General features: G+C 36.0%; 1 protein-coding gene across 1 annotated transcript in view; it reads right to left on the bottom strand.

The window, feature by feature from the left end:
- The window catches only part of MRPS9 (mitochondrial ribosomal protein S9), a 55823-nt gene that overhangs the window by 27165 nt on the left and 11742 nt on the right, over positions 1 to 16916 (bottom strand). The window contains exons 3-4 of the mRNA XM_005575177.5: positions 905 to 967; positions 791 to 821 (exon numbers count right to left, since the gene is read on the bottom strand). Coding sequence (XP_005575234.3) covers positions 791 to 821; positions 905 to 967 — 94 coding nt within the window. The remainder of the gene's footprint in view (positions 1 to 790; positions 822 to 904; positions 968 to 16916) is intronic.

Below are 16916 nucleotides of genomic sequence, written 5' to 3'. Positions count from 1 at the left end.
GCATCAGCGGCGATAGTTATACAAAAGCTGCAGGGGGAGCGGACACACTCACAACCACCAAACCTCTAGGGTCACAGCAAAAGCTTGATGGGTAAGTTCAAGTTACATTTGGAGTGTTTTTTTAAAGAAATGATTTATAGCTTTAATACTTTTTAAGTTAACAGAGAACTACTGGTCCTCACTGGATAAGAGGCTTCTAATGTATAGTAAATATATTATTCATTTTCTTGGCAACCTTAAAGCTTGTTGTGTATTTTCTTCAAGATTTTTTTTTTACACATTTAAAAGACAAAGAGAACATCTTAATAGAAGCCAGAGAAAACAGGAGACACGATTAGAAGATGGCTAACTGCTCACTAGACGCATGTAAGACAAGCCAATGGAATTACATCATTAAAGTATTGAGAGAACAGAAAAGAAAATCTATAGTCAGTGAAAATGTGCTTCTGAAATCAAGGAAAGTTTTAAATTTTCTTATAAACAGAAGTTGAATTAGTTGCCAGCAGCTCTGTACCAAACTCTCCCTCAAAAGGACATGTTGGAATGCAAATAATTAGTGACATTCGTATAGTCACAAGCTCTAACCCCCTCTAATTTTAGTATTTAATTTAAAAGATAAGGTTTGCAAACTTCACTCATTCATTGTTAGTTACAAAATTTTTTGACCTACTTCACAACTACCGTGACACAGGGGGGCCACCCTACAATATGTGAGCAACTGCTGATACATAACCCGACACGGAAATACGGTAAAGAAAAAACTGTTGATCTCATTCTCGAACAAACTTACCTCTTTGTTTTGGAAAAATCTGTTCAGGATGCTGTAAAATAAATTAATAATGTATTAGATAATTATCGTAACATATAAAAGTGAAATTTTTAAAATAGTAATTAAAATAACTACCTTCATTATTGGCCTGGCTCGTTTCTCAAACAAACCACTTGGGAAAAGGTAAGCAATAGCTCTCTGAAAATATACACAAAGGTTAGTTAACAACTGTTATAAAAAAAAGGTTGGAACTAATAGTTATAGAGTGCTTTCTAAAGGCTGAACATTGAATTAGAGTTTCAAAGCATTATCTTATTGCATAATTGTTTCAATGGGATGATAAAATTACTACACACTCATCCAAAAATAAAAAATTTTAACTATTAAACTGGTTATTGACAATTTTCAAGTGTGAGCTTTAAATGTGTCATTCCTTGAATATGAAAGCACAAATAATCTCTCTTTTATTTTTAAAGGATCACTTAGAGATGCGCCTGTCCAGCTTCTGTGGAAATGTGCTTAAGAGCAATTGTTCCAGCTCCCAGCTGGTCGTGCACATATCAAAGAGCAGGCTGCAAAGAGCAGGCTCTAAGTCTCACCCACTATGACACCCCTGATGTCTTCAGATGGTCTTTCAACTTTTTCCAGAGTTTTTAAACTACACTCTTCCCAAACAAGTTCTTCTTCCATGTCTGTTTTTCAATAGGGATGCTGCTGGCATTGTGGGTGTGACAGCTCCATCACAGGCACCCTTCTCCCATACTGTAGGTCACTGAATATTCCTGGCTTTTTTCCAGTCGACACCAGTAATACCCAGTGCTCGTGATAAATCTCATCCCCACACCTTTCCAAATGCCCCTACATCCTAGGGAGCAGCACTGCCTCCCAGCTGAGAACAATAGCTTAAGCCTGTATAGTGTCTTCTCCAATACCCTGCCTCACCATTAACAACAAAATGTACACTTTCCTTCTTGTTGAACAGTGCCAGAGGAAGAGTCCACGGCCTGGGACCCGGTAATGCATTTAAATACACTTCTGCTCGTTTAGAGAGCCTGTTCTGAGTGGGCCTTCTCTGCCCGCCCACATAGTAAATGTGTTGGACCAGACTTTGCCCCCGAAAGGAGAGGTCTATAATTTGGAGGTATAAATTCAGTCATATTAGGAAGCCTAATTGTGTCTCTGGGTCAAGCTTCATTCTCTCATTCAGCTTTTTTCAGAACAAAATTACACTTCAAACAAAACAAAAAACCTAGCTCAGGCACGGTGGCTCACGCCGGTAATCCCAGTGCTGAGGGAGACTGACGTGGGTGGATGAGGCCAGGTGTTATAAACCAGCCTGGGCAACAAGCTTTGTCATGCAGGCTCAAGTGCAAAATAAACAAACAAATAAAAAACTTTGATCAAACATCAGTGTGCCCCTTTAGCAAACTTTTTTGTTTTAACTAGGTCCCTCTCCAGCCACCCCCTTCCTTCGCTGCAGGGAAAAAAGGTAGACTTTTTCTTTTATTAGAGACAGGACCTCACTCTGTCGCTGAGGCTGGAGTGCAGTGGCACAATCATGCTCACTGCAGCCTTGACCTCCCAGGCTCAAGCAGTCCTCCCACCCCAGCCTCAGGAGTAGCTGGGGCTATAGGCTTGCACTACCACACCCAGCTAAATTTTTTTTTCTTTTTCTTTTCTTTTTTTATTTTTTTAGAGACGAGGGTCTTACCATGTTGCTCAGGCTGGTCTTGAACTCCTGAGCTCAAATGATCCTCTGGCCTTGGCCTACCAGTATTGGGATTACGCACATAAACCTTAATAAGTGATACTGCGACTGATTGCCATTTGGGAAAAAAAGATACAACTGAAATCCAAACCTCACATCACATAGCAGAGTAAACTCCAAATGAGTGAGAGGGCTACACATACAAAATAAAAACAAATACATACGACACGGGCGAATTCCTTTATAACTAAGAAACGGGAAAGTCTTTCATAACTATGACTCAAAATTTATAAGTAATTTTTAAAAAAAGATTGACAGGCCAGGCTCGGTGGCTCACGTCTGTAATCCCAGCACTTTGAGAGGCCGAGGCGAGTGTATCACCAGGTCAGGAATTCAAGACCAGCCTGGCCAACATGGTGAAACCCCGTCTCTACTAAAAATACAAAAATTAGCTGGGCATGGTGGCGGGCACCTGTAATCCCAGCTACTTAGGAGGCTGAGGCACGAGAATCGTTTGAACCTGGAAGGCGGAGGTTGCAGTGAGCCAAGATCACCCCATTGCACTCCAGCCTGGGCTACAGGGCAAAACTTGGTCTCAAAAAAAAAAAAAAAAAAAAAAAAGATTGACCAATTAAATTATATTTTTAAAAGAAATATATGGCTCATAACAAGATAAGTGCAATTAAAACTACTGAGAGAACACTTTTTATCTAACAGGACTAGCAAAAGTTCAAAAGTCTGACAGCACACTGTTGGTGAGGCTATAAAAAACACCCTGCCACCTTGCTGGTGGGAATGCCAACCAAGTGCTGTAACCTCTTCAGGGGGAAGGTGGGAGCTTTCTAACAAAACGACATACATATTTCCCTAGCCATCTGACTCGATGAATTTACCCAGAAGATACACCCCTATGAATACAAAAGAACATAAGCACGCGTTATTCACTGATTTATGAGAACAAAATACTGAAAACAACCAAATCCCCATACATAAGAGGTTGGTTGAATAAATGAGGGCACATCTGTGCAATCTAGTACTATAGAGCTGTAAAACAGAGAAAAGCCAAGATACAAAAGAAATGTACCTAGAACGCTGCTTTGGTGTAAGAAATAGAAAAAGAAAAGGCATGTAAGTATAGGGGGAAAATACGCATAAGCTTCTTTTTGCAACATAAACACAAAAAAAGATAAGTAGAAACCAATAAAAATCATTTCTCAAGGGCTGGGTGAGAGTAGAGGGAGGGGCACAGGGATGAGGGCAAACTCCTGTGGGCATCCCTCGTATAGTTAAGCTCTGAAGCATGTAAATGTTTTATATATTAAAGAATCATGTTTATAAAGAAATTAAAAATATAACCAGAAACAAATAACAACAACAAAATAATTGCAAAGAAATCTTCATCTTTACTTGGCAGGCTTATGGCCAGTCAGAACATGGATATTATAATTCTGAAATATTTTATGTATACTGCAGCATAAATAAATAAATAAATATATTAATTTTATGGAGACCAATATTTTATTATAGAAGAGATCCAAATGTAAAAGGGAAAACCCTATAATGTTAAGTAATATAAACTCTTATCTTAAAAACTGTTTCCTGTAATATTCAAAAAATATTATTTCCTAGTTCTGTTCCCTGAAAAAGCATAAAGCAATGGAACTTTAGGAGCAGTGGGAGGATCAACTGGTTTCTACATATATCCCAGTATAAGGAACCAAGTACCTTGGAGAAATGGCTGATTCTAGGCATAAGGCAGACAAAGCACAAAATGAGTCTGATCCCTTTTTAGAGATAGTGAGATCCCAGCTCTAAAAAAAAATTTTTAGAAGTGTGGTGGCACATGACTGTAGTCCCAGCTACTTAGGAAGCTGAAGCGAGAGGAATGCTTGAGCCCAGGGGTTCAAGTCTGCAGTGAGCTATGACAGCGTCACTACACTACAGCCTGGGTGGTAGAGCAAGACCCTGTCTCTAAAAATAAAAGAATAATGATAATGCTTCACAACACACTCAATATGTGACATGCACGTTCATGTGCATGCACATACCTACACATACACACACACACACACTTGGGAGGAGGGGCAAGAAGAAAAAGAAAACTACTTTACAGAACAATATGTTATAAAAATAAAAGTAATGACAGAAGTAGAAAATCACCATTTTACAACTTCCAAATTAACCATCAATTTCAGGCAAGGATCACCAACAAATGCTAAAGCCACTGGCTGAAAGGTTACTGAAGAATGGCAAATTCACATGAACTCAAAATATTACCCTATGGATTGGTTACAAAGGGAAAAGGCTACTTCTACAATAAAGAGGTCTAGTGGTCACCACTAGAGGGATCAGTCACAGCAGGACAAACTGACTATGTACCTCTTAGACTTTGTGGATGCAATGAGAAGTATACGATATCACCTGAGTAGTATCCTTTATACATTCTAAATCTGATCATGAGAAAGCAAGCAGAAAGCCAGGATGTGACACAATTGTACAAGACAAGTGGCCTGGATTCTACAAAACAACTAGTCAGCTATAAAGACATTCTGGGGAAAACTGAGGAAATGTTCACGAAGATTATATATATGGCATATAGAATTATTATAATTGTATCAGATGTGATGATGATATTGTGGGAGATAATGGTATGAAGAATGTACACATTTAGAATGGTATGAAGAATGTACCTATACATATTGATATATTTCGGGGCTCAGTTTATGTGCAATTTTCAATAAAAAATGTTTTACATATACAAAGAGACAAAGAAAATGTGGCGAAATGTTAAAATCTGGCAAATCTAGGTGATGGGGGTATGTGTTTATTTTTATTCAATGCATATTGAAGTTTTCTGGAAATTTGAAAAGTTTCAAAATAAAAAGGTGGGAAAAAAATGTTAAAAATTTAAAAATAAATAAGATTTTCCCAAACGCAACCTGTCTCAGTAAAGCCAACACTAGCCTATAGCACTTGTGGCCTATCTAGACCTCAGGCCTCGTTCTCAGTCGTACAGGGCAGCCCAAGGCTGGCTGGCATCTTAGCAAAGAGACCACTGAAGCCAGGGCCTGGATCAGAACACTAGACGGCGTGGAAGACTAAGCACAATTCTTCAACTTAGAGTGAACACACTGTAACCACAAAGGAGACAATTCAATCAAGTTTCAAACTGTCATTGGCATCATTTCCAAATATGAAAATTACTGTTAATTTACGTGACCAATGAATAGAATCCTAGAGGGAAACGAAAATTGAAGAATTGCAACCTACAGCTGGATTTGTCACGAAGACCAAGACAGAAAAGTCAGGAGGAAGCTAATGGGTGGAAACTGAAAAGAAAGCATCGATTGCAAAGGATGTCTAGGGCTTATGGGCAATCTCTCTTTTAAAAAGACGAAATAAGCCAACAAAGAATTTGCTAGAAGTCTTTTGAAAGTATCAGAAAATGTGGTTTTGCCTTTAAAAATTTTTCTCAGCTAAAAGGAAATTAATACACACTTATTAAATTACAATCCCTCACTATATTAGGTACTATACCAAATACTGTGAAGAGGTCCACAGAGCAAAAGATATGTCAGATAAAAAGCAATATTGCACATTCGGTGAAAACAATGAAAAACAAAAGATGAAAGAAAAACGAACAAAAGAGGGAATAGGAAATAAAATAGGCAAGTTGGTTTTAAACCAAATAACAAAACACACAAAACAGAAAAGGCATATTCCCGGCACGCGATCTGCCATCTGTTTAGTATGTGTGGAACAGTACTAACACAACCTAACCTATTACTTCCATTTATCTCCTATGGGCATTCTATGCAGAATTTTTTCTTTTTCTTTTTTTCTGTTTTTTTTTTTTTTTAAACAAATTCTAAAGCAAACAAAGGACTACCTGGCTATTACGAAAAAGAAACTGTGTTGCTTTCTGTGTCTGCTTAACTTTCAGTTACCACAGTTGTTAAAACACAAGTAGATGAATATCCTTTTGAGATAAACAGCAAATACACATAACAAGACAATCTTGAGTGTTAGTACTGAGTTGAACAGCCTTACAGATATGTTTTGGGCAGAGTATTATGTGCTATAAAACAGGAAAATCTTTACTTTCACTAAACACTGCAGAGTTCAAAAGAAAGGAAGCGGTGAACATGAAAACATGATGAAAATGTAAGTAATAACATAATCCTCATTGTGTCTTATTATAACCATAATAAGACTTTTCAAATACTACCACTCCCAGTGATTCTGATATGCGAGGATATCAACTTTATCTAGTTGTTGTGAGGATTTACAAAGGTATTTGTAAAAATACAACACAGTAGTCATTCAATACATATTAATTAACTATACAAAAATGTTCAGTTTATGTAAAACACATTATTTCCCATATTATTTTATGACATAAAATAGCATGCATTCATGAGCTCTATTTTACAGACCAAGAAGTAGCAGTTAAGTAGCTTACACTGAAATAAATGGCAAAGCCAGAACCTGAACCTTCTGAAATTTAATTTCATAACATACGCTCCTTTGTTCATACCAGGGAACCAATCTTCTCTCAGGTAACAGATTCGCTTTTTCACTGACATCAAGGACATCCAGCTATTTAGTAGTAAAATTAGGAGAAAAAGCCAAATGTGCTTAAAGAAATAGATTATTTACCTAAATAAATTTTACTCAACAAATATTTATCCCACCTGAGTTCTAGGTACTCTGCTAGTTTAGAAAGATACATATTAAGATATGGCTCCTGACCTCATTCTATCAGTGGAGACAGATGCACACATAGTCTCAAATACAGGGGCTGCTGTAATAGTACACAGAAAAACAACACGGCATGATACAATAATCCACACAGGACCTACGAGAGAAATCTTTACAGGTTACACAGAGGGTACAAAGGAGAGTGGCCATCTACTCTTTCCAGTGATACTTTGCATCTGTCTCTTTTTACCAGTCATCCAGTCATTTATTGCTTTCTAAACAAATGCCTTTGCAAATTGTTTTGTCTGCCTGGAATACTGCTGTTGTTCTTCTCCACTTAACATATCGCTGTTTGTCTTTCAAGATCTTTCAAGATCATAGATCAAATGCAGCCTTATCTGGAAGTCCTCCCTATTCCACTGGGCTCTCCATTACTCTTCTTGGTGCCACCTCAGTCAAACAGAGAACGAGCCTCTTTCAAGGTCCACACCATCTGGCCATTCCATTCCCTCCCCATCCTTGTCACTGCCTTCAGCCTCCACGTTGCTCACAGCACTCATGAAGGGGTGAGGCCCACCTTTCTCCCTTCCATACCAATGATGCCACATTTGTGAACAACCTCAAGGATCATGTGAAGCACCCATCTAAACAAGACTGTGCTCCTGGTGGCATCCAGGCCCATAAACAACTCAATTCTCACTCGCATTCCTGTCCTGAGAAGCAATCACCCACTCCCCTAAGTACCCACTGCTTTCCTCCCCAGATTTCAATCTGGCCTAACCATAATTCTGGTCCTGCAATTACTTTGTCAGGGGTCACTGAGGCCTTTTTTCAAATCCTGTGGCCTCCTTTCAGGTCTCATCCGCAGGAGGCTGCTGGCTCCCTTCCTTCTTGTAGCCACATTCCCCTCTGACGTCTCTGCAAGTTTCCTCTTGATGTCTCCTAAACACACCTCTGCTCATCCCTTAAGTGCTGTTTCCTCAGAGTTCCATCTTTGATTCTCTTCCTTTCAAGCAAATTTATGTAGGGAGAGAGACCAAATCTATTTCTGTAGTTCTAAACTATTTGTCAACTTCCTTAGGGATTTTTCCATTTACGTATCCAAACAGCACATCCAAAACTGTTCCTCAAAAAACTTATTTTGCTTTCTACCAGTTCTTTTTTCTCCCATGCGCTGTTACCAAATCTTTGATTTTACCTTGGTCATGTCTGCAGGTGTGTTTTTGAAGGCAAAAGACCTTGTCTTAGTCAATAATTTCTCACTCCAGAATTAGAACATAGCAGATACTCAAAGAATAAATCAACAACCAAATGGATTGCAGGGCGCTTGAGAGAACCAACTATAAAAACTCCTTTATAGACAACTAGGGAAATGTAAATACAAACTCATAGACAAAATTTTCCACCTCCTGCTACAGACTATATTCAGATTAATTTTCTTAGATGTGATAGTGATATTGTGGTTATACAGGCAAATGTCCTAATTTTTTGAAGATATATTTAGGAGGGAAGCATCATGATGTCTGTAATTGTATTTTACTTTAAAATAAAATAGTGCAGCCAAAAAAACATAAAGTTGAAGCAAATACAGCAAAATGTTAAGAAGTTAATCCAGGTGACAGACATATGGGTACGCATTGTAGAATTTCTCTTTTTCTGTCTGAATGAAATGTTTCATAAGAAAAAGTACACAAATTAGCATTGACTGCTGTTGCTATTAGACTAGGGTGTTTTGATGTTTCTCAATTCTGGTTCCAACATCCATGCAATATACATATTAATACATAAATACGTATATATATACATATGAAAGTCATATAAACCTTTTGTTCTTCTATAATTTGTGCCTATTTTAATAAATTTTTGTTTGTTTTTTAGAGATTGGGTCTTACTATGTTGACCAGAAGAGCAGTGGCTATTCACAGAAGTGATCATGGCGCACTACAGCCTTGACTCCTGGGCTCAAGAAATCCTCCTGCCTCAGACTCCCAAGAAGCTGAGACTACAGCATGTGCCATGGCACCTTGTCCATTGCTGTTTTATTCAGATAAAAGCAACCATGTTCTATACTTCTAAATTTCTTTTTTCTCTTTTGTAGTATTTTTGAACTGTTTTCAAAGCCAATTCTTCAGATGTTTTTAACTGTTTCAATGAAAGACAAAAGAGAAACTGTAAACCAATATTACTTATACTTCCAAGTATTCTCTTTCCTGTAAGTAACACAAGGCAAAAATTACAAATTCTTATATGGGAAGAAATGAAGGAGCAATCCTAACACGTCCAGCAGAACTTCCTCTGATAATGGAAATACTCTGTAACCTGTGCTGTCCAAAATGATAGCCAGTAGCCTACGTGGATACTATGCCCAGTGTCATGTGGTTGGTGCAACTGAGGAAGTAAATTTTCATTTTGTTTACTATCAATTTCATTTTATTTACTGTCAATTAATTTTAATCGTGCAACTCAGCACTGTACTAACGTTACTGAGATGTATTTCAGCAAGGTTTTTTAAACTTCATTAAATGGTTACAAGGTTAAAGTCTGTATTGTATTGTTATTGATCTAAATTAACAAACATATCTATTGTTACGACAGAATATTAACAACCAAGTGGTCTCCGAATAGGGGATTTCTACAACAAAGCTGGTAATAATGGCCATTGAACTACAGCATGTCATCTATACTTAATGTGAATCCAAAACAAAAAAGTGCTGAGAGAAAAGACAGAAAAGGTAAGAATGTAAATTTTAAAAATTTAATCCAAATAAGAAATGGAGTAAGGTAATCCTCATTAGTAAACACATTTCTTCCATTTTTAGGTTTTAACTAGAATACTGATATTCAACAGTTCCCTAAAATGAAAGCAAAGTATTTGAGTATATTCTTAGGCTTCAGTCAAAGTATAAAGGGATTGCAGACTCAACCCAGCAGCACTGGGTCAGGAATGCAATCTCTATTAATTAGGCATCCCAGCTGGGCAGTGGGTTTGCAGCTGTTAACTTGATCAATGACTTACCTAAATGTCATCTCTACTGATTCGCTTATAAATTACCAGCAAGTGAGACTAATGTACAGGTGCTAATTTATTTAAACTGTTCTCTACAGTTCTACATAGCTTTATAAACTGCATCTGGCACCTAATGTTAGCTGTCAGTTGTACTTAGACATGCCTGTCCTAACGACTCTGTTCATTAGAAGTGAGCACAAATTATGAAATATTGTGAAAAATGATACATCAAATGGAATGGGCACAGCAAATCAATTAGAGAAACTTCATATAGCATATTCACACTTAGGAGAATAAAACATTCTGGTTTCAGAATGAGGTCTATAATACCAATTAAAAAGTAATTGGTAGACTTCAGCAGTGCTATATATCAATTTGCTGGCATTTTTCCTGAAATTGTATAATAATGTAGAACTTAACTTTTAATTCCCAAATAAAGACATTAGGAAATGCAAGTGCAAGTCCGTATTCATAATATTTAATATAACTGAAAGGTCTCCAAACTAAACTTTATAACAACTACATGCTTCATTGGAAAAGGAAAATGCAAGTATCACTGGTCCTCAACTTTTTGGTGTTTACAGTATGATTTGGAGTAAAAGAATTTTTGATGGTGCACATGACAGGATTAAGAGGCTTCACTAAACAGGTTAGCAATCACTGCTACCCCACGGCCACTCTAGCACAAGGAGGTGTTACAAGGTCTATAAAGTTAGATGGGCACTTGCTGCCCTCCTCACCTGGTTGTTCTTTAGTCTTGGGGTCAATAAGGAAAACTGTTTCTGCTGCCTCTGTTACTCACTCATGGGCTTAGTGCTTCAGTTTCCATACACACCAAATTTTCTTTACACTAAAAAACAAGACTCACTCAGCTCAAGTTTCCATCTGACAGATTCCTCCTAACAGTTATGTATACTCTTACAGCCAAAAATAATTTGTACACACTGATCAACATTTGGCAGTAACCTGTGAAAGATTTATGAAACAGGAGTTGAGGGTAACAGCATTAAGGTCTATTTGCTAAATATTTAGTCTGCATTTAAAGTCCTTTCAGCATAACACCATATACACTACTAATTTTGTTAGAGGCTACCTGCTTTTCCTCCTGTTAGATCTTCCAAGGTTATCAGTAGCACCATCATGGTTCAGTGAGTAAGAACAATAGGTAGTTTATTTTGTTTCAATATAATTTAAGAAACTGGGCAAAAATTATACTACTTTGAAATGAAATTCTATACCTGCCAATGACTACTTCCTTTTTAGTTATAGCACTTTACTTTTTCACCAATAAAAATAATATTTTTCTTGTAAATTTAATAAAAAGATTGAGCACCAATTTAAGCTAAGTAATCCTGGAAAAAAAAAAATCCAAAATACATAGAATCCTGTAGCCCTAATAATGATAAATCTTCTAAGTGATAAAACTTTAAAATAAGTACCACCAGTGACAAGCAGAATTATTTTCATTCAAAAGTTTTATCCGTCATATTCCTTTTTACCAACTCACATTGTACTCTTTAATAAACCTTATTAAGGAAGCATTAGCATATTAGATTAGCTAGGTGTAATTTACACACATAAATTATATATGCTGTATTCGGTGAGGCCAGATTTCTATTCAAACTTAACCCTCTGAAGTAAAGTTGTAAAACTAGAAATCAATGAAAACGACCTATAAAGAATTGCAAGAGCTGATATAAATTTATGGATTTACTTACTAGGAGGGCACATAGGTCCTCATTCAGAGTCCAAAGGCTTTTAGTTTTCATTCACACACTTAACAAGTTTAGTTATGCCAGAAGGTTGGAAGACAGGTGAGGGTGGCTAGAGGCAGACACATAGACTAAGACATCTTGACAGCAAGGGAGATGACAAGAATCAGTAATACAGCATAGCCAGGCCATTCATCGCAGGGACAGTCGTGCTCTATGAGCCACAGTCAGGGGCTAACAGCCATACTAAAAAGGAAAATCCTAAAGCACTGTAAGGTTAAATTATACTCACTATATCCTACTAAATAAGGTTGGGGAGACTGAAATTTATTTTAGAAAATGTCACCTAAAAGATTAATCTGAAAGTGTAGAAAGAACAGTCTTTGGATACAGAAAGATCTTGTACAGTCTTAGTATCGCTTAAAAAAAAAAAAAAAAGATACCTGCCCTATAAGGTTTTTACAAAGATAAAATGTGGCAATGTATATCAGGCTCCCAGATGGCATTTCACACATAACACAGAGGGTTTTTAGTATATGGTAGTAATTTTCATTACAAATAACACTTAAAAATAGGTTTCCCTTATCTGGAAAATTCACTTTTGTGGAATATCTAATTTCCTGATCAAACTAAATAATTAGAGAAAAGTTACTGCACCTAGTCTTAATTAATATGTTAAAAGCCAAATATTTTAAAAGCATTATAACTTCTAAATATGTAACAGCAATTGCAACAGAAGCTTAGAATATTTTCTTGATTTTAGATAAATTATTTTTGTTTTCAGAAATAACCGATTGTTGCAGCCTGGAAATGCTGACTTATCAGCCATAATGTCTCTTTCAGTTGATATACACTGTTGAGCCACGTATAAAAACAATAGTTTAAAAAACATAAATGAAAACAGAAAACCATATGAGTACTTAATTTTAATTCTTTGGTAATGGTTGTCACAGTCCTCTTTTGCTTTTACATCTACTCAGGTGCCACAAAGGTGGAGGGGGTCCACTAAATTTAATAAAATGCAATACCAAAAGGGGTGCACTACATTTAATAAAATGCCACAAGAGTCAGTGAAGCCGATCAATCACCTGCAGCAAAGTCTAGCACAGCAGAATTATGTCACTGGTGTCAAGGAAAATGGTTAACGCTAACTTCCATAAGGGCTTTTTAGATACCAAGCTAGGTGAGACAATGTCAACCTACAGGAGATAAAGCAATCTCCCCTTTAGTCAATCAGTGATAAATCAATGTACCCAACAGTGTTTCAGATGATTCTCCCCAGCACTCATTCTCAGGTGGCATGGAAGACTTGTGTGACAAAGCAGAGAACTAGGGAACGATTCCAGTTATGGCAGATGGTATTTATTACTGTTAATAGTAACAGGAATAACAACACATTGCATTAATCTCATGCCTTTTAGATATATTCTGAGGTAGGCAAGTTGGTATTATTATTTTAGAGATAAGAAAATAATAAGAAAATCAAGTGACAGAGAGTGCTGACTTGCTCAATGACACTAGTTAGTGACATCGCAAGGAATCTCCTAATCCCAGGTCCTGTATTTTTCTACAAGACCATTTCAACTACAGTGAATTTTTAATAAAAAGACAGAAAAAAATCAATCTAATAAAGCTGTCTATGTGTTCTGCATTTACATTCCTCACAAGAAATTCAACTTCATTTTAGAAGAGTCTATATATTTTAAAGAAGCAATTGGATGTTTTTTCCTATTAATTCATGATTTGATTACTTAATTGGCTAAATCTAAAGGTAGATTTTTATAATATTCGGTTAACACAATCACACAAGATGACATTAAGTTGCTTTTATCATATATACACACGCACAGTTTTAAAAGTATAGAATAGCTGCCACCACTTATCTTTACATAGTGATGTTAAATATCTCTTCTCTATCACAAAAAAGTGCCAAATTTAGACTCTGAAAATAATTCTATATTTTGAGAACCGGAACTAAATACATTGTTTAAAATTTGTTTCTACCTGATTGAATGATAATGTATTCACTAAGCTATCCTTTTAGATTTCTCTAACTATTAAAAATGTACTCTAGATGGAATCACCAGTTTTTATCTTTTATCTTTTGTAAATACTCAAATAAAATTTTTAAAAGATATTTTAATATATGAAATAATTGTTTTAAATCTTAAATATTTTGCTCAAATGCAATTAAAAAATGGTCTTCATGATCATTTAGTAATTGGGTAACTAGTATGAAAAAACTAGTTTCTAAAATATATAACTAATAGCTTAATCTGAATACAATGGTGCATAATTTGTCTATGTGAAAATTATAGTGAGCCTAGACTTTTAACTATGTACTTGAATTAAATTATAGACCATGGCTACTCTATATAAATTAAGTCCTCATGAAAATAATATTAACATCCCAAACTAATATTCTGGGTAAACATCCAAGCAATGAACAAACTACTCCAAACAACAAAATTCATGTTTAATACTTACACTGTGAAAATACTTATCCCCTCAGACAAAATTACAAAATTGTTGAATGATTCTGTTTTCAATAAGCTACATATGCCCAATGTACATCCAAAAAGGTAGTTAAGTGGGGCTGGGCATGGTGGCTCATGCCTTTAATCTCCCAGCACTTTGGGAGGCCAAGGTCAGAGGATGACTTGATGCCAAGAGTTCCAAACCAGGCTGTGAACAAAATAGCAAGACCTTGCCTTTATCAATCAAACAAACAGACAAACCAAAAAGGTAGTTAAGAGTTGCTCAAAAACATGTTAGTGGTAAACTTAGTTGGGTAATGAAATCCTACTGCTGAGAACAGTTACTCAGGGACACATAAACCACAAGGAGAGAGGTAGGACCATTTTAAAAAGCAAGCAGTTAAAAAAACCCAACAACAACAACAACAACAACAACAACAACGCACAAAGAAAAGCCCAGGCCCAGACAGCTTCACTGGGGAATTCAACCAAATACTTCAAGAGGAATCAATACAAATTCTTGACAAACTTCCAAAAATAGAAGAGGAGAGAACACTTCCCAACTCATTCGATGAGGCCAGTATTACCGATATCAAAACTAGACAAACACTTTAAGAAAACTACAGACCAATATCAATTAGACATAAAAATCCTCAAGAAAATGCTAGCAAACCAAATCCAGAAACACACAAAAAAGAGTATATGCACCGAAGTAGTGGGATTTATTTCATGAACACAAGTTTGATTCAACATACAAAAATCAATTTGTGTGATACATCATACCAACAGAACAAAAGACAAAACCAAATCATCAAAATGGAAGAGAATCTGACAATATCCAATACCATTTCGTGACAAAAACACTAACGACCACAACAAAAAAGTTCAACAAACTAGGTATGGAAAAAAACTTACTGAATCTGATAGAGCATCCATGAAAAACCCACAGCCAACATCATATTTAATGGTGAATGACTGAATGCTTTCCCCCAAGATCAGGAACAAAATTAGGACGCCCACTCTTGCCATTTCTACTCAACATTGTTAGAGGTTCTAAGCCAAGGAAATTAGGTAAGAAAAAGAAATAGAGGTATCCAGATTAGGAAAAATGAAGTAAAACTATTTCCATTTGCAGTTGAAATATCCTACTAATTCTCGTAGTTTTTAGTGGATTCTTTGGGATTCATAAATATATGGGATATCCTGCTACACCCTTCTATATATGCGCTATCTTGCTATATCCTATATTTAGAAAATCCCAAGGAATTCACTAAGAACTATGAGAATTAGTACGTTCAGCAAGGATGTAGATTCAAAATAAAAAATAAACAAAAATCAACTGTATTCAGTTGCAATAAGAAACCCAAAAATATTATAAAAGAGAACAATTCTATTTACAATAGAGAAGTTTCTAAGGCATTAATACTTAGGAATAAATTTAACAAAAAAGTGCCAAATTTAGACTCTGAAAACTACAAAACATCACTGAGAAATTAAAGAGGATCTGTATCTATAGAAGGACACTCCATGTTCAGCGATCAGAAGACTTAATTAACATAAAGATGGGAATACTCTCAAAATCAATCTAGAGATTCAGTACAATCCCTATCCAAATCTTAGGTGGCTCCTTGCAGGAACTGACAAGCTGATCCTAAAATTTCATATGAAAATTCAAGGAGCAAAGAACAACCAAAATAATCTTGAAAAGCAAGAAGGAAAGAAGAGAACTTACACTTCCCAATTTCAAAACTTACTATAAAGCTACAGTAATCAAGACAAAGTGGTACTGGCATAAGGATAAATGTATAGATCAATGGAATAAAATAAGGTCCAGAATTAAACCCTTACAGTTACACTGATATTCAATATGAGTGACAAAATAATTCAATGGGAAAAAATAGTCTTTCCAACAAATGATGCTGGAACAACTGAATGTCCACATGGAAAAGAACAAAGCTAGACCCCTGCCTCATATCACACACAAAAAAAACCTTAAAATGGATCAAACACCTAAATGTAAGAGCTAAAACTACAAAACTAGTAGAAGAAAATACAGGGGTGAATTTTCATGACCTTGGATTAGCAATGGTTTCTAAGGTATATACATAAGAGAAATAAAAACATACGTCTGCACAAGAACTTTACAGCATGCACATTCATGGTAGCATTATTCATAACCAAAAGTGGAAACCCAAATGCCCATCAACTGATGACTGAATTTGTAAAATGTGGTATATCCATACAACCGAAAACTATTCAGTATTAAAAAGGAATGAAGTACTGACACATGCCACAATGCAGATAAACATGAAAACATTGTGCTAAGTGAAAGAAGCCAGTTACTAAAGACCAAATACTATATGATTCTACTTATATGAAAGTCCGGGGTAGGCAAACCTAGAGTCTAGAGAGTCTATGTTCTAGGTGATTTGAAAATTAGGACCTGAATTCTATTCCTGTTGCACTCTTCAATTATTACATTCCTGATAAAAGCAATAACGGTCAATAATTTTTTTTTTTTTTGCTAAACGTCCCAGGATAG

Source organism: Macaca fascicularis, chromosome 13 (genome assembly GCF_037993035.2).
Source record: "Macaca fascicularis isolate 582-1 chromosome 13, T2T-MFA8v1.1".
Classification (NCBI taxonomy): domain Eukaryota; kingdom Metazoa; phylum Chordata; class Mammalia; order Primates; family Cercopithecidae; genus Macaca; species Macaca fascicularis.
The sequence above is the reverse complement of the archived record's forward strand: the minus strand, read 5'-3'. Positions and strand labels throughout refer to the sequence as shown.